The sequence below is a fragment of the Salmo trutta genome, chromosome 30 (genome assembly GCF_901001165.1).
Source record: "Salmo trutta chromosome 30, fSalTru1.1, whole genome shotgun sequence".
NCBI classification, from domain to species: Eukaryota; Metazoa; Chordata; class Actinopteri; order Salmoniformes; family Salmonidae; genus Salmo; species Salmo trutta.
This window is the reverse complement of record NC_042986.1, coordinates 25,285,725-25,302,591: the sequence shown is the minus strand read 5'-3', so window position 1 is coordinate 25,302,591 and position 16,867 is coordinate 25,285,725. Positions and strand designations below refer to the sequence as shown.

Genomic DNA, 16,867 nt, shown 5'->3' with positions numbered 1-16,867 from the left:
CGGGGGGACAGAGAGGAGAGAAGAGAGGGAGATGCAAGGGGGAAGGGGATAGAGAGAGATGGTAGAGAGAAAAGGATAAGGAAAGTGTCATCATCCAGTTTCCATTCATTACAACAACATACTTCTTTTAAAGTCCCATTGATGTCCAAAGCAGCTTCACTATAAAACAACCAAATCTGACACACTATGACTTTTCATATCCCCATCTTTTCCTATAGCGGACCCGGTGACCAGCGCTCACTGACTCACCGTTGATGGGCCGTGTGCAGACCTCAGCCAGGTACTCCATGTGTTTGGCCAAGTGTTTGTGGAGCACCTTCTCCCGGATGCCTCGTGGGTGCAGGGCCTGCAGGGTGGCCGTCAGGTCCTCAGGCTCCTTTATCCACCACCAGCCACGTACCATTGCTAACAAAACAACAGCAACACACACACACTTGACACCAGTATCACACCTATAGCATAGCATGTTAGCAAACCATGCTAGCCATAATCGGCTAACCACACATAAGCATGACAAGCATACGATTAGATCTTGTATAAGAGGTTTGCTACTTCGGATAACCATACATAATCATGTAAGCCAAATACGCAGCTCAAATTGCATCATGTTTACATTGCTGACAAGTGTCATCGTCAGACACTACAGAGAGGATATTGGATAAACCTTAGGTGGTTTTCAATAGCATGTGTAAAATATATATATATTTTTTAAAGGATTGAATTGAATGGTTTGAAGGCTTACATGCTGGAATGGGCTTAACCACGAGCTGAGTGAAGTACTGTTGCTCTATCTCCTGGAAGAGTGTGGAAGAAGGGCGGCCACGACGCTTAGCTGCAGCCCCTCTAGCTCCAACCCTGCGGGCGGGACTGCCGCCCCTCCTCCGCCTGCGCCCTGGTTTGGCTGGGCTGGGGGTCACCTGGGGTGTGGGGTCTGGTACAGACTGGAGAGAGGGAGAAAGATAGTTTAATATGAGATAAAATCTTCTTTGATGAAGAAAACATGTTCAACAGTAGTAACTTATGTTGAGTGTTCTCTCCCATGAGGGTCCCGAAGAGTGTGTAGGGGGCTGAGGGGAACTCACCTGCAGCAGTGGAGCAGCAAGGGCAGGCAGGGTGCTGGGGGTCAGAGGGAGGCGTTTGGGAGGCTTGCTGGGGGGGGCCTGAGGTTCTGTCAGAGAGGTTTTGTCACAAGGCTGTTTTGGCAGCAGGTTGAACCACTGCCCCTGTTTCTCCGCCATCTCTTTCACGCTATCCTCTGGTAGTCTGCCTTTAGGTGCCATCCCGGTTGCTGGCTCCGTCCCGTTGGTTAAGGCGCCCTGCAATTGGCTGAGACAGTTACTGAAAGCGGACTGAGTGAGGTCTTCTGTTCCATTGGTGGTGGTGGTCTCCAGGGAAACGCCTGACTCCTCCCCGCCGGACTTGCTGCTACGGCGACGACGGCGACACTTGGCGGTGCGGAGGTGTAGCTCCACCTCTGGTTTGATCTTGCGGGGGCGACCCCGGGCCCTGGGACTGCTCATAAGAGAGGCGGTGCCGGGGAGAGGGTCCTCTTTAGGGGGCAAGGAGTTCTGGGACTGGGGAGGGGGAGAGGAGACAGGGGGGGCAGGGGTGGTAGTGGGCATCTCCTCCACTTTGGGTTCCCTCTTCAGAAGAGTGACGGTCACCTCCTTCACCAGGATATCTTCTGTCGCTAACAGACAGAGAGGGATATGTTTAGAGTCAATAAAAAGATGGCTAGCAGAGGGTTGAGGGCAGTTGCTCTGCAACTCACCTAGGATCTCCTCAGGCCCCTCCACCAGCACCCCTCCCAGGTGGGGCAGGAGCCAGTATCTCCGGCGGAACCGGTCCTGGCCCAGAGACACCGCCCGCAGGGAGTGGGAGGACTGGAGCAGCTTCTTACGGAAAAACACCTGTCGCTGTGGAGGAGAAAAAATACAAATATATATACACAAATACATACATATATACACATATACATACACACACAAAAGTATGTGGACACCCTTTCAAATTAGTGGATTTGTTTATTTCAGCCACACCCGTTACTGACAGGTGTATAAAAATCAAGCACACAGCCATGCAAATCGCCATAGACAAACATTGGCAGTAGACGGCCTTACTCAAGAGCGCAGTTCAATGTGGCACCATCACAGGATGCCACCTTTCCAACAAGTCAGTTCGTCAAATTTCTGCCTTGCTAGCGCTGCCCGGTCAACTGTAAATGCTGTTATTGTGAAGTGGAACCGCCTAGGAGCAACAACGGCTCAACCGCGAAATGGTAAGATCACAGAACGGGACCGCCGAGTGAAGAAGCGTGTAAAAATAAATAGTCTGTCCTCAGTTGCAACACTCACTACAGAGTTGCAAACTGCCTCTGGAAGCAACTTCAGCACAAGAACTGTTCGTCAGGAGCTTCATGAAAATGGGTTTCCATGGCCGAGCAGCTGCACACAAGCCTAAGATCACCACGCGCAAAGTTAAAACTTCTGTCAATTTTCGCCTAACATGACATAACCAAATCTAACTGCCTGTAGCTCAGGCCTTGAAGCAAGGATATGCATATTCTTGGTACCATTTGAAAGGAAACACTTTGAAGTTTGTGGAAATGTGAATTGAATGGAGGAGAATATAACACAATAGATCTGGTCTAAGAAAATACAAAGACAAAAACCAACACAATAAATCTGGCAGAAGAAAATACAAATAAACCCCAAAAAAACAATTCCCCTACCACCATCTTCGAAATGCAACAGAAAGGTCCCAAATCTAGCCATCACTCTGGTTGTAATTACGATGGTGTCCACAAGATGGCAGCAGTGCATGTGCAAAGTTTCAGACGGATAACTATGAGCAAACTACATGACATTTAGTGTGAAGTCACCCAGGTACATTTGGGAAAATCGTGAAGGAGACATTTACATTTTTCTGCAAGAATATCGTCAAATCTGTATACTTGGATTTTGATTTAGCTTTTCCAGTATTAGTAGCCATATCGTAAGTTCAACATTTGCAAAACACCCAGTTTTCACAACTCTCCATATTCTTGTAATTTTTGTCCAAAAGGAAAAAGTTTGCTGTCGCACAAGGTTAGCAGCAGAACTTCGCAACAGAGTCGGGGTTTCCGCATACTCCCGTAAAGCCCAGCTCATTGGCTATCTAGCTAGTGTTGTTAGTTAAATAAGCACCAATCGGGGTCAATGTTACAGTTAATCAAGTGAAGACCACCCACGTCATTGGCGTGCCATGAAGGCATCACTCTCTGACCAAATGTTGTGTCGTATAGGATATAGTACACTCCTAATGATATAGTGAAGTCTGGTTACGTTCTAGGATCTCTGAGGAATAAATACGAACGTGATTTGACTGGTTGAAAAAACATTTAGGGTTAGATTTTCACAGATTCCATCCTTTGCAAATTGAACGAGTGGAAATACAAAATCAGACGTGCATGCTATATGGACCTTTTTAGGATATGAAAAAGTATTTTATCAAACAAAACTTCATGTTATGTCTGGGACCCTTTGGATGATAAATCAGAGCAAGATTTCAGAATGTAAGTACACATTTCACCTTCAGTGGTGAATTTATCACACCTATCGCAGTGAAAAAAAGTGTTTTGTTGTTAGGAGCACTCAAACAATACCATGGCATTTTTTCGCAGTAATAGCTACTGTAAATTGGACAGTGCAGTTACATTAACAAGAATTTAAGCTTTCAGCCGATATAAGACACTTATATGTACCGACATTTGTTGTTTCTCTAAAATCTGCGATCGTGACACACGGCACTGCATGATTTATAACTGTCCCGTTGACAGGACGTCTATCCCTAAGTTAAGCGACTGCTGGAGTGGCGTAAACCCCCCCTGCCATTGGACTCTGGAGCAATGGAAAGGTGTTCTCTGGAGTGATGAATCAAGCTTCACCATATGGCAGTCTGCCGGACAAATCTGGGTTTGGCGGATGCCAGGAGAACGCTACCTACCCTGATGCACAGTGCCAACTGTAAAGTTTGGTGGAGGAGAAATAATGGTCTGGGGCTGTTTTTTCATGATTCGCACTAGGCCCCTTAGTTTGAGTGAAGGGAAATCTTAACGCTACAGCATACAATGACATTCCAGACAATTCGGTTTCCAACTTTGTTGCAACAGTTTGGGGAAGGCCCTTCCCTGTTACGGCATGACAATGTCCCCGTGCACAAAGCGAGGTCCATACAGATCTCGGTTTGTCGAGATCGGTGTGGAAGAACTTGACTGGCCTGCCAGTCAACTTGCTTCCGTTGCAGCTGAACATCCCCACAGCAATGTTACACCATGTAGCCTTTCCAGAAGAATGGAGACTGTTATAGGGGGGACCAACAACGAGCAGATGTCCACATACCTTTGGTCATGTAGGGTGACATTTTGCTCAAACAAAACAACCCAGAACTGTGAACACAATGTAGTTACACTGATAGAAAAGACACTACAGAAGAACAAAATGAATGCCTTACCTTGGTTAGCTTATCGATCTGCCTCTCCAACTCTGGAATGCTGGCGTTGGTGGGGCTGTCAGTCTGTGGAAAGGACATTTGGTGAGTATAATACAGACATACTCACCAACACATTGAGATTGATACACACACACACGCACTTCACTGAGTTTGGGCTCCTCCTTGGGTGTGCGGCGGCGGCTGCCCCTCTCCATGGGGCCGCTGCTCTCTTCCAGACTGAGGTTCTCCTCCTCTGCCACCCTGGCACTGCGCCTCCTCTCCTCTAGATAGAGCTCCTCCTCAGACCGCCCCGTACGCCGTGCTAGAGCTGCCTTCAGTCTGGGAGATCACACACATAAAGCCCCAGTGATATAACACTCTCCTTCCACAAACTAAAACAAATCTAAATTCAAGGAGCTGTGACTGGTCTTACTTGCGCAACTTCCCCTCAATGATCCACTTGTTCTTCCTGTAAGTAGCCCTGTTTTCCAGTGTGTTGTCAATCTCACTGCAATGCAAAACAAAACAAACAGGGTTTACTTTAAATGTGGGATATCCTTTCCAAAAGGGGTTTCTTTTGACAAATTTTTTGCTGTAAAATATATTTGCATCATACTTAGTTTCTCTGTGCATTGTCATCCTGACCTTATAACAATGTTGCTGCCGTTGAGCTCCTCCACCAGGAAGCCCAGGATGGCAGCCTTGGTGTCGGGGTTAAGGGTGAGGAAGGTCTTGGTCCGCAGCACGTTGCACACCTCCATGTCAAAGCCATGGGACTCCAGGAAGATCCTCAGGCCCTCGGACACTGTGCTGCGAGTCAGCTCCAGATCCACCAGCTTCTCCCCTAGGATCTTCACCGACTGGAGGGAGAGAGAAAGAAAGGGGGATTTAAGAAATTGAACTAGGTAAATCTGTTAAACTAGAGTTTACATGTAACATACAGCTAAACACATTTTTTAAATGGTAAACTATAGCTAACAGTAAAATATCTACATGGAGACAGCACTTTGTCAAACAAATATTCAGGAACACCCATCTCCAAAACTATCTCCATTAGAGGTCGACCGATTAATCGGAATGGCCGATTAATTAGGGCCGATTTCAAGTTTAAATAACAATCGGAAATCGGTATTTTTGGGCGCAGATTTGGCCTTTTTTAAACTTTTTTTTTTACCTTTATTTAACTAGGCAAGTCAGTTAAGAACACATTCTCATTTTTCAATGACAGCCTAGGAACGGTGGGTTAACTGCCTTGTTCAGGGGCAGAACGACAGATTTTTACCTTGTCAGCTCGGGGATTCAATCTTGCAACCTTACGGTTAACTAGTCCAAAGCTCTAACCACCTGCTTTACATTGCACTCCACGAGGAGCCTGCCTGTTACGCGAATGCAGTAAGAAGCCAAGGTAAGTTGCTAGCTAGCATTAAACTTATCTTATAAAAAACAATCAATCAATCATAATCACTAGTTAACTACACATGGTTGATGATATTCCTAGTTTATCTAGCCTGTCCTGCGTTGCATATAAATCGCTTAGGTACACGTTGCTCCAACCATAAACATCAATGCCTTTCTTAAAATCAATACACAAGTATATCTTTTTAAACCTGCATATTTAGTTAATATTGCCTGCTAACATTAATTTATTTTAACTAGGGAAAATATGTCACTTCTCTTGCAAACAGAGTCAGGGTATATGCAGCAGTTTGGGCCGCCTGGCTCGTTGCGAACTGTGAAGACTATTTCTTCCTAACAAAGACAGCCGACTTCGCCAAACGGGGGATGATTTAACAAAAGCGCATTTGCGAAAAAAAGCACAATCGTTGCACGACTGTACCTAACCATAAACATCAATGCCTTTCTTAAAATCCATACACAGAAATATATATTTTTAAACCTGCAAATTTAGCTAAAAGAAATCCAGGTTAGCAGGCAATATTAATCAGGTGAAATTGTGTCATTTTGCGTTCATTGCACGCAGAGTCAGGGTATATGCAACAGTTTGGGCCGCCTGGCTTGTTGCGAACTAATTTGCCAGAATTTTACGTAATTATGACATAACATTGAAGGTTGTGCAATGTAACAGGAATATTTAGACTTAGGGATGCCATCCGTTAGATAAAATACGTAACGGTTCCGTATTTCACTGACAGGAAAAACATTTTGTTTGAGATGATAGTTTCCGGATTCGATCATATTAATGACCTAAGGCTCGTATTTCTGTGTGTTATTATGTTATAACTAAGTCTAGGATTTGATAGAGCAGTCTGACTGAGCGATGGTAGGCACCAGCAGGCTCGTAAGCATTGATTGAAACAGCACTTTCATGTGTTTGCCAGCAGCCCTTCGCAATGCATTGCGCTGTTTATGACTTCAAGCCTGTCAACTCCCAAGATTAGGCTGGTGTAACCGATGTGAAATGGCTAGCTAGTTAGCCGGGTGCGCGCTAATAGCGTTCCAAACGTCACTCGCTCTGAGACTTGGAGTAGTTGTTCCCCTTGCTCTGCATGGGTAACGCTGCTTCGATGGTGGCTGTTGTCGATGTGTTCCTGGTTCGAGCCCAGGTAGGAGCAAGGAGAGGGACGGAAGCTATACTGTTACACCGGCAGTACTAAAGTGCCTATAAGAACATCCAATAGTCAAAGGTACCGTGATTTCCGGACTATTGAGCGCACCTGAATATAAGCCGCACCCTCTGAATTTAAAAAAATATATATTATTTTGAACATAAATAAGCCGCACATGTCTATAAGCCGCAGGTGCCTACCGGTACATTGAAACAAATGAACTTTACACAGGCTTTAACGAAACACGGTTTGTAACAAAAAATTTAAAATTAGCAGTAAGCTTTAGTTGTCTTTTTGCACTGAGTCAATTCCTCACGCTGCTGTTTCCAACGTCTTATCATCGACTCATTAAGACCAAGCTCCCGTGCAGCAGCTCTATTTCCTTTTCCAACAGCCAGATCAATCGCCTTCAACTTGAAAGCTGCATCATATGCATTTCTCCGTGTCTTTGCCATGATGAGGGTGACAAAATGACTACCGTAATCAGAATGATGGGAAGTTTGAGAGCGCTCGATTTAATCTAAACAGTAAACAAAAAAGTTGTTTGACCTTAACCCGTTCGGCAATTTCATTGGTCTAATGAAAGCTCCATGCCGCCAAAAAACTGAGCACGTCACAGAATGTTTTTTTTGGAGAAAAAAAAATTGAAAGCGGGAAAATTCCATATATTAGCCGTGTCATTGTTAAAGCCGCGGGGTTCAAAGCGTGGGAAAAAAGTTGCGGTTTATAGTCCGGAAATTACAGTATATGAAATACAAATTGTATAGAGAGAAATAGTCCTATAATAACTACAACCTAAAACTTCTTACCTGGGAATATTGAACTCATGTTAGAAGGAACCACCAGCTTTCATATGTTCCCATGTTCTGAGCAAGGCATTTAAACGTCATCTTTCTTACATGGCACATATTGCACTTTTACTTTCTTCTCCAACACTTTGTTTTGCATTATTTAAACCAAATTGAATATGTTTCATTATTTATTTGAGGCTAAATTGATTTTATTGATGTATTATATTAAGTCTTCATTCAGTATTGTTGTAATTGTCATTACTACAAAAAAAAAAATATATATATATAAAAAAATAATAAAAAATAAAATAAATAAAAAAATAATAGATATATTTAAAAAAAATAATAATAATTTAAAAAATCAACAACAAAAAAACAAAAAAAATAAAATCGGCCGATTAATCGGTATCGGCTTTTTTTGGGGTCCTCCAATAAATCGGTATCGGCAATGAAAAATCCTAATCGGTCGACCTCTAATCTGCATACAGTCAACAACACACACCTGGTAGTAGGGTGGCAGGCCTGGGTCGTGTAGTGCGGCCTCCACCAGCTTTATGAGCAGATCCTGGACCTCGCTTTGACTGTCTCCCAGGCCCAGGAGGCCCTCCTGCAGGGTGCTGAGGCTAGGCACATCACTGGGGATGTGGAGGCCCAGCACTTTGCCATAGCTGTACAGGAACTCCACCACAGCCAGGCAGTGGGAGAAGGCCACACCAGAAAGAACCAAGCCAGGGATCCGAGACAGCTCCGGGAGGGGCTGGTGGTCTGTGAGACACATGTCCTCAGTGGGCTTCTTCAGCTCCTCCAGGATCATCTGCTGTCTCCTCCTCTCCTCCAACCGTCTCTGGGCCTGGGCCCTCCTCTCCACCTGCTTCTTAGCTGCCAGGGCTGCCTGGGCTGCAGCCTCCGCCTCTGCCTGGGCCTTAGCCAGGGCCTTGGCCTTACTCCTGGCCCCCAGCACCCTTTTCCCCTTGGCCAACCTCTCCTGGTCCGTCTCCACAACCGGTGGCGGCACCTCAACCTTCTTCCTAGGGCCACGCTTCTTGGGCTCAGGGGTGGGTGGCTGTGGTGGGGCCGGCTGTGAGGCCTCCTGGTCGGCTGGTTCAGCCTTCACCTCCTTGGTCTCTTTGTTCAGCTGAACAGAGGGTAAGAGGGGTTTGTTAAATAGAGTGTGGCCGATTATTGCTTTGGTAAAAAATATATATATATATATATATTCCTTACCTTCACTTGCTTTTTCTCAAGTCTGATCTTTTTATTCTTGTTATCCTCCTTTCTTTTCATCCTTGCCTAGAAGAGAGTAATGGAACCATTTAACTTAAGTGTGTTGGAGACAACCTGGATACACCAACAAGATGCAATGTTACAACACGTCTTCAGATTTTGATGCTTAGTATACCGTACCTTTCTCTTCATTTTCTTCTTGATTTTGACAAGTTTCTCCTTGTCCTCCTCAGTCAGACCATCTAAAAATAGATAAACACGTTTACATTGGAGACTTCAAAATCCAACCTAATTGAAGCTTTTTGATGCAGACAGATTCTACAATATTACATTACTGATTATTTTGTGCCATTTAATCAGTCTGTATAGGAGCCTACTTTCCAACCAGTGAACACAGCCTGGTGATATGAGTCTATGTCCTCCACTCACCCTTGGCCTCTAGCCTCTTCAGCATTCTGGCGTCCACCTTGCTCAGCAGGTCCACCATCTTGGGTTTGGGCGGCCTCCCGGGCTTTCGGACTGGCCCACCCTTGGTACGACGAGCTCGGGGTCGGGGCATCTCTTTGTCAGGGTTCGGAGGTCGGCCACGTCGGCCTGTGATGGCCATGATCATGGAGGGCACCTCCTCATTGGCCAGTAGGCACCATTTCACTCCCTGGAAGAAATCATATGAAAAGGTTTATGGGAAATGTGTTTTATTTATGATATTACACTGACAGAGTGCATTGAGTTATTACTGTAGGTATTTATGATGAAAGATCTGTCAGCAAATACAATAAATTCACACACACCTCAGTGGAGTCCCTCTCCTCGTAGAAGTCTCCTACGGGCATGCGGGGGCTGAAGCTGAAGTGTTCCCTGGTCACAGCAGTGTCCTGGTGCCTGTTCAGATACTGAGGGAGAACAGGATCATCCGTCAGTGGCATCAGAGCAGAGGAACATGGGAAAATGCAGGTCATAGGTCATCATAGGTCACTGAGTCATCCACCCACAGTATGAGCAAATGATGGGTTGATTAAATGGGATCCAATGCAGCTACAGTTATGCCTGTATGCTAAAAACATGGCCTCTCCATGGTCTCTTAATTTAGATGGTCAGTCAATCTCTCACCAAAAATAAGTGTCTGTCTGATGTGGTAAATGCCCTGAGGGAAAGAAAACCCATTGTATCAAGGGCTATTTATTGCTGCTGACGTTCTCTCATGTCTCACACAAAAAATTGACAGTAAGATTATGTTGTGCCAAAATGGCTCCTGTGGTGAGGTTTTACTGTAACTCAGGGCCATTTACCTTGATGACTTCAGGAAACTGCTTCATCCTCCTCCCACAGGGGCTGTAGTACCAGGTCTCCCCCTTGAGTCGGTCCTCATTCTTCTTGACCCGGATCTCCCTCCTCCAGCTAAAGCACAGATCAATAGAAAGTCAGTTAAGATCCACATTCAACAGAGTGAAATAAGCACATAGTATCCCTGCAGTGGGCCTAGAATAGAAGGATGAAACTGAGGGGTTTTGTATTTATGGGTGAATATAAACCTTCTGCACTTTCCACACACTAGAAGTATTTGGCACAGAGAAAGCCTAATTAAGGGGGACTTCTCGCTCCATAAACTGTATAAATCAGAGTGGATGTATTATTACCCGTGGAGCAGAGGAAAGTGGACTTGCTCCTCTGTTGCTATCCTCCTTCTAGGAGTGTCACCTGTACAAGGAACAAAGATGGTCGAATCAGATTGGTACCAAATGACTCATCCATCAAGAAGGCCATTGGTTTAGAGTTTATAATAATTGGGTTATAACTATATCTAGGTGAAAAATATGTAACTATTTTTCAATAATTTCCAGTATTAAAGTAGTTTGCTCCTTCATTACCCGCAGTGGAACTGTCGTCTCCGTCGTTGACGTTATTGTCATCATCATTGGGTTTAGTATCAATGTCCATTTTTGCTATTTTGTGTGGCTTCGGCTCCAGAACACTTACTTTCTTGACTCTAACTTTCTTGGGTTTGACCACTGGTGGGGTCTCGCCAATGGTCAGACATGGTTTACCAATGGTAGTGACTGGTCCACTTTGACCAGGAAGTAGGCCTTCAGCAGAATGTTCAGGCTCTCCTGTGGCTGCTACTGGTTCAATCTTCTTTCTCTTTCTAGGTGGTCCCTTTTCCTTGTTCTCTCCTACCTCAAGCTGCTTCTTCTTCCTCCTCTCCACCTTTATCTTCTCTACCTTCGGAGTTTTAATAGCAGACTTCCGCTGGGCTTTCCCAGGGTACTGGGGAACTGGAGAGTGACAACAGAACGTCAGAAATCCTTGTTTGTACACTACCTTTTTCAAAATGAATTAGTTACAGAGATAAAAAAGGGATAAAGAGAAGTTGGTTTACCGGGAATGGAGGCTACTTGAGTGCGTGGCTTCCTAGGTTTCCTTGGTCTTTTGGTCTTTTGGCCAGTCGTGGGCACGGCTGGGGCAGCTAGGGGCAGGAGCGGGGCTCCAACCAGGCTTTCCACCAGGGCACTGAGCGCCGCTGTGTGCTTGCCATTATCCATGATAACAGGTGGTGCCATGATGGTAGCAGCACTGGCCTTGGTGCTGGTGGTGCCAGTGGAGTCTGGTATATCCCAGACCTCCGCCTCACGGTCACCTTCAGACCCTGTCAACAGGGCATAAGGTTAATGGTCAATGGTTAGCAACATCGAATTAACTGAGTTACTGTTTTTTGACAAAATAAGTATTTCCATAGTTGGCTGTGATAATTTCCAAGACCTAACCCACAACTCTTTCTTGCAAAGTTCTACATTGCCACACATCTTACTTAACAGGAGATTGACTCATAAAAAGCTAATTAAATTACAAAAACATAGGTTGTCATACATCAACTATGGCAAGGATCTTACCTTTGTAGGCTGGCATTGGTTTGGCAGGGCCATTTGAGCTTGACCGAGAGATGTCATTCTGGGACAAGTCAACACTGGAGTCCTGCATCTGAGAGGTGTTGTTCAGAGAGGACTCCTGCATGGACTCCTCGGTGCTCAGGCAGCTGTCCATGGTCTCCTCTGCCCGAGAAACATTCTCTGTCTGGGTATCATCCAGAGTCAATTCCCTAGAGTCCTCCACAGAGGAGAAGCTGCTATCCATTGTAGTGTCTCCAACATGTGATGTTTCCTCCATGCGAGCGCTGTCATCCATGCAAGCGCTGTCATCCATGCGAGCGCTGTAGTCAATTTGAGATTTGTTGCCATCTATGCGAGAGCTGTCGTCAAAGCGGGAAGTGTCATCATCCGTGCGAGAGGTATCGTCAAACCGAGAGTTATCACCATCCACGCGAGAGATGTCATCCAATCGAGATGTGTCATTCATGGAAGAGATATCGTCAAGTCTAGAAGTATCGTCGAATGACGAGTTGTTACTGATGTCATCTTCCTCAGTGAGGCTGGGGTCTTCCATCCTGGTGCTGTCGAGGCGTATGGACTCCGCCTGCAAGGACTCGTCAAAAGACTCATCAACTGTTGACTCATCTGTCACACAGATGTCATCCAGACTTCCCTTCTCCAGGGGAATGTCTGCACCTCTCATCGGGGTGGTGTCATTTTTCTCAGCACAAACTTGGTCCCCAGAGGAGTCCTCTTGGTTCTTGGGGTGCGGTGTCATCCCAGGAATAACTGTGAGGGGTTTATTTGAGTGTTTTTCACATTGACGAGTCGGAGACCCTGCGGAATCAATCTTTGATGATGTTTTGACTGTGTCTGCTTCAACAGAGGGACCCTTCATGTTCCCCATGTACTTCATGTTCCCCATGCATCGCTCCTCTGGCTCTGGGGGAACCATCCGTTTAGGAGCTTGTGGAGGAGGGGCGGATAGTGGAGGTGCAGAGGGGACCACAAGAGGAGCAGTCATCACTGCAAGAGGCACAGACAATGGAGGAGCTCTGGAGGTTTGGGATGTGAGAGGAGGAGGTCCAGACAAAGGTAGAGCTCTAGGGCCGTGGACTGTTAGAGGAGGCATAGACACCTCCTTTAGAAAGGAGGACACTACAGACACAGAAACTGTGGGAGAGGCAGAAACTGCTGGGAGACGAGTAGACACTGATTGAGAAAGTGAGGACACTGATATAGAACGTGAACTGACTGCCGAATGAGGCCTGGACACTGCCAAGGGAGGTGCCATGACTGCCACCGAGTGAGTAGACACCGCTGGGGAAGGCGCAGATGCAGACATTGATGACGAAGTCCAAAACTTTTCTCGAGGTGCTCCAAATAAAGCAGGTGGAGAAGAAGTCAGAGGAGGTAGTCTGGATCCTTGGACCATCTGTTGAAGAGCAGAGATAGGCACAGACATGGAGTGCGGGGGAGCAGACACCATGGTAGACGTCGAGACCATTGCAGGAGGTGCAGATGTAGTGTGAGCAGTCTGATGTGCCACAGACACTGGGGGAGGAGCACTGACTGGATGGGGAGCAGACACAGATGGAGGTCTAGAGGATTTGTCCAGTAAAGGAGGAAGTGCAGGTGGCTTAGGAGGAGGTGCAGACACTGAGGGAGGCGATACGACTGATGGAAGTGTGGACACAGACACTGGAAAAGGTCTTAGGCCTTGTAACATCAGAGGAGGCGACGAGAGCCTGGGAGGAGGCCCGAGCACAGGGGGAGAAGGAGCAGAGGACACGGGAGGCGCTGAGTTTCGGGGAGGCGTAGAAGTAACGGAGGAGGATGAAACAACAGGAGGCCCTGAGGCACTCATATGAGCCATAGACACTGCAGGAGGTGCAGAGACCCTAGGAGGGGTTGCTGCCTTAGCTGAAGGAGGTGTGGAAACCACAGGGGGAGGCGCAGACATCGAGTGTGGAGGCTCAGGCAGCGCAGGCTCCCTCGCTAAGGTTGTCATTTCATGGTGCTGGGCCATTGGCTGCTTGGAGCGCTGGCAGTCGTCACTGGTGGACCCCATGGGAGGTCCAGGGGGCTTGGGAGGGTAGCTGTCGCTTTTAGGCAGCCGCTGGGCGACAGACGCCCTCTCCATCCCATTGTAGCCTTCATCCACATCCTTAAACGCTTCACTCATCCGCCCTAGGGAAGACAAACAGTCAGACCATTAGAAATGAGAAGAACAAAACACAGCAGCGACAAGGCAATTCAAAGGAGGGAATCTGATGAGCAAATGGAGCTTTTATAAAACACCTTGTCGACATTCTTATGCATGCCAGCGTTCCACTTCAGTAAGATGACATATCTTGTCTCTCGTCAGAAAATGTCCCTTATCAAGCTGAGACGACAGAACATGCAAACACGGTTTCAGTTCTGTCATGGAAACAGTTTACAGTGTTGACATTAAAAACCTCTTAAGGATCGGCCCACTTTTTTCAATTTTCGCCTAAAATGACATACCCAAATCTAACTGCCTGTAGCTCAGGACCTGAAGCAAGGAAATGCATATTCTTAATACCATTTGAAAGGAAACACTTTGACGTTTGTGGAAATGTGAGATGAACGTAGGAGAATATAACACATTAGAAAACCAACTGTTTTTTTGTGCCGTCATCTTTGAAATGCAAGACAATGGCCATAATGTATTACTCCAGCCCAGCTACAATTGAGATTTTGGCCACTAGATGGCAGCAGTGTATGTGCAATGTTTTAGACTGAGCCAATGAACCATTGCATTTCTGTTCAAAACTTTGTAGCAAGACTGCCCAAATGTGCCTAATTGGTTTATTAATAACTTTTCAAGTTCATAACTGTGCACTCTCCTCAAACAATAGAATGGTATTATTTCATTGTAATAGCTGCTGTAAATTGCACAGTGCAGTTAGATTAACAAGATTTTAAGCTTTCTGCCAATATCAGATATGTCTATGTCCTGGGAAATGTTCTTGTTACTTACAACTTCATGCTAATCGCATTAGCCTACGTTAGCTCAAACGTCCCAAGGGGGACCCACCAATCCTGTAGAAGTTTTAAATCTGCTTAGCGAATTCAATTACTGACAGCTGAGACATTGATTAGTAAATTAGCGGATAAGGCCGAACTGAAAGAAAATTGAGTCATTGAAAAGAAAAATTGCTTTGAAACAGGAATTTCAAACTCTTGTGATACAGTATCTGTAGAAACAGCGCCATGTATCTAGCGACCACAGAAATATGAAAATGAAACACTTCTGTGCTATAAAAATAGAAGGGGTTAGGTTACTCAGAAGACTTGAAACCTGGGTAAATATGTGCATCTCACCTTGCATGACAGCCGGCATCGCTACAGAACCACCATGGGGACTCCTCTCCCTGGTCTGGCTCTGGGGCGATCCACTATCTGCCATTGTCGAGGGTGACATAATGGGGACAGAGGACACCGCCATGGGGAGGGGGCTGCCTGGGCCCCCCTGGCCCATCTGGTGGTGCTGGGGGCTTCCCCGTGGAGGGGTGAAATTCTGGGAGGTAGGGGGCATCATCTGAGCCTGAGGTTGTGGAGCGGGAAGAGGTGGGTGCTGGGGCTGGTAGTAGGGAATCCCATTGGACACCATGCTGTAGTGCTGAGGTTGCTGCTGCTGGTGGTGGTGGTGTTGTTGTTGCTGTGTCTGTTGGTGAGGGGGTGGCTGTGGAGGCTGCTGCTGGTGATGCTGTGAGGGCGCAATCCCAGGGTGCACCTGACTCTGGTAGGCCCCGTACACGCTGTGCGAGTTATACCCCATTGCCATGGCTGCGCTGCTCTGCTGTTGCCCCGGGTTAACCCTGTTCCAGTACTGGCCCCCTGTAAGAGTCATGTTTGGGGGGGGCGCCACGGGGGGCTGACGGGACCCAGGCATGCCCCCGTTCAGTTGGTACTGTCCGTGACCCTGGAAATGCTGCTGGCTCTGTTGCTGCATCACCCCAGTGGGAGGCTGCTTCTGGTGCATGCCATGCCCAGGAGACAAGCTCATGGCTGGGCTGTACTGTGGCTGTCCTCCCCACAGGTAGTCGTAGCCCATGCTACTCTGGTGGTGGTGGTTGCTCATATGAGGGTATGGGGCTGTTGGAGGGTGGGAGCCAGGCACACTGGACCCAATTACAGTAGTGCTGCCATTCACATTCATTTCGCCATTTATATCTGCAAAGGTGGTCAGGGACAAGAGTAAGAGAAGATGGGTCAGATAATTCATTTTTCAGTGTGTTCAATTCACACATCATCCACAGGTCATGCATCCTGCACAATCATAAATTGTCTAGCAAATTTGAGGTTACATTAATTAATTGCTTATGCACCAAACACCTGCTCTAGAGTTAGATACAATCTCTTGCTCATTATAAGGGGTGAAAAAACTGAGGCAGAGCGATATTCATTTAAATCAGTTATGGATATACACTAAACAAAAATATGAAACGCAACATGCACTAATTTCAACAATTTTACTGAGTTACAGTTCATAGGAAATCAGTCAATTGACAAATTCATTAGGCCCTAATCTGTGGATTTCACATGACTGGGCAGGGGTGCAGTCATGGGTGGGCGTGGTCCCACCCACTCAGGAGCCAGGCCCAGCCAATCAGAGTTCGTTTTTCCCTACAAAAGGGCTTTATTACAGACAGAAATACGCCTCAGTTTCATCAGCTGTCCGGTGGGCTGGTCTTAGAAATCCTGCAGGTAAAGATGCCGGATGTGGAGGTCCTGGGCTGGCGTGGTTACACATGGTCTGCGGTTGTGAGGCCAGTTGGACATACTGCCAAATTCTCTAAAATGACGTTGGAGGCGGCTTATGGTAAAGAAATTAACATAAAATGATCTTGCAACAGCTCTGGTGGACATTCCTGCAGTCAGCATGCCAATTGCTGGCTACCTCAAAACTTCAGACATCTGTCGC

General features: G+C 46.5%; 1 protein-coding gene across 4 annotated transcripts in view; it reads right to left on the bottom strand.

Moving 5' to 3' along the window:
- Positions 1-16,867, bottom strand: part of LOC115168363 (bromodomain adjacent to zinc finger domain protein 2A) — a 32,875-nt gene that overhangs the window by 13,632 nt on the left and 2,376 nt on the right. For 3 of the 4 annotated variants that reach the window (XM_029723544.1, XM_029723547.1, XM_029723545.1), the window contains exons 3-21: positions 15,265-16,116; positions 11,941-14,106; positions 11,430-11,696; positions 10,921-11,325; positions 10,690-10,750; positions 10,342-10,450; positions 9,844-9,945; positions 9,482-9,707; positions 9,233-9,294; positions 9,053-9,118; positions 8,331-8,963; positions 5,116-5,330; positions 4,904-4,978; positions 4,632-4,809; positions 4,492-4,554; positions 1,772-1,916; positions 1,083-1,690; positions 743-941; positions 250-405 (exon numbers count right to left, since the gene is read on the bottom strand). In XM_029723544.1, coding sequence (XP_029579404.1) covers positions 250-405; positions 743-941; positions 1,083-1,690; positions 1,772-1,916; positions 4,492-4,554; positions 4,632-4,809; positions 4,904-4,978; positions 5,116-5,330; positions 8,331-8,963; positions 9,053-9,118; positions 9,233-9,294; positions 9,482-9,707; positions 9,844-9,945; positions 10,342-10,450; positions 10,690-10,750; positions 10,921-11,325; positions 11,430-11,696; positions 11,941-14,106; positions 15,265-16,116 — 6,588 coding nt within the window. The remainder of the gene's footprint in view (positions 1-249; positions 406-742; positions 942-1,082; positions 1,691-1,771; positions 1,917-4,491; positions 4,555-4,631; positions 4,810-4,903; positions 4,979-5,115; positions 5,331-8,330; positions 8,964-9,052; positions 9,119-9,232; positions 9,295-9,481; positions 9,708-9,843; positions 9,946-10,341; positions 10,451-10,689; positions 10,751-10,920; positions 11,326-11,429; positions 11,697-11,940; positions 14,107-15,264; positions 16,117-16,867) is intronic. The other variant, XM_029723546.1, reaches the window with a different exon arrangement.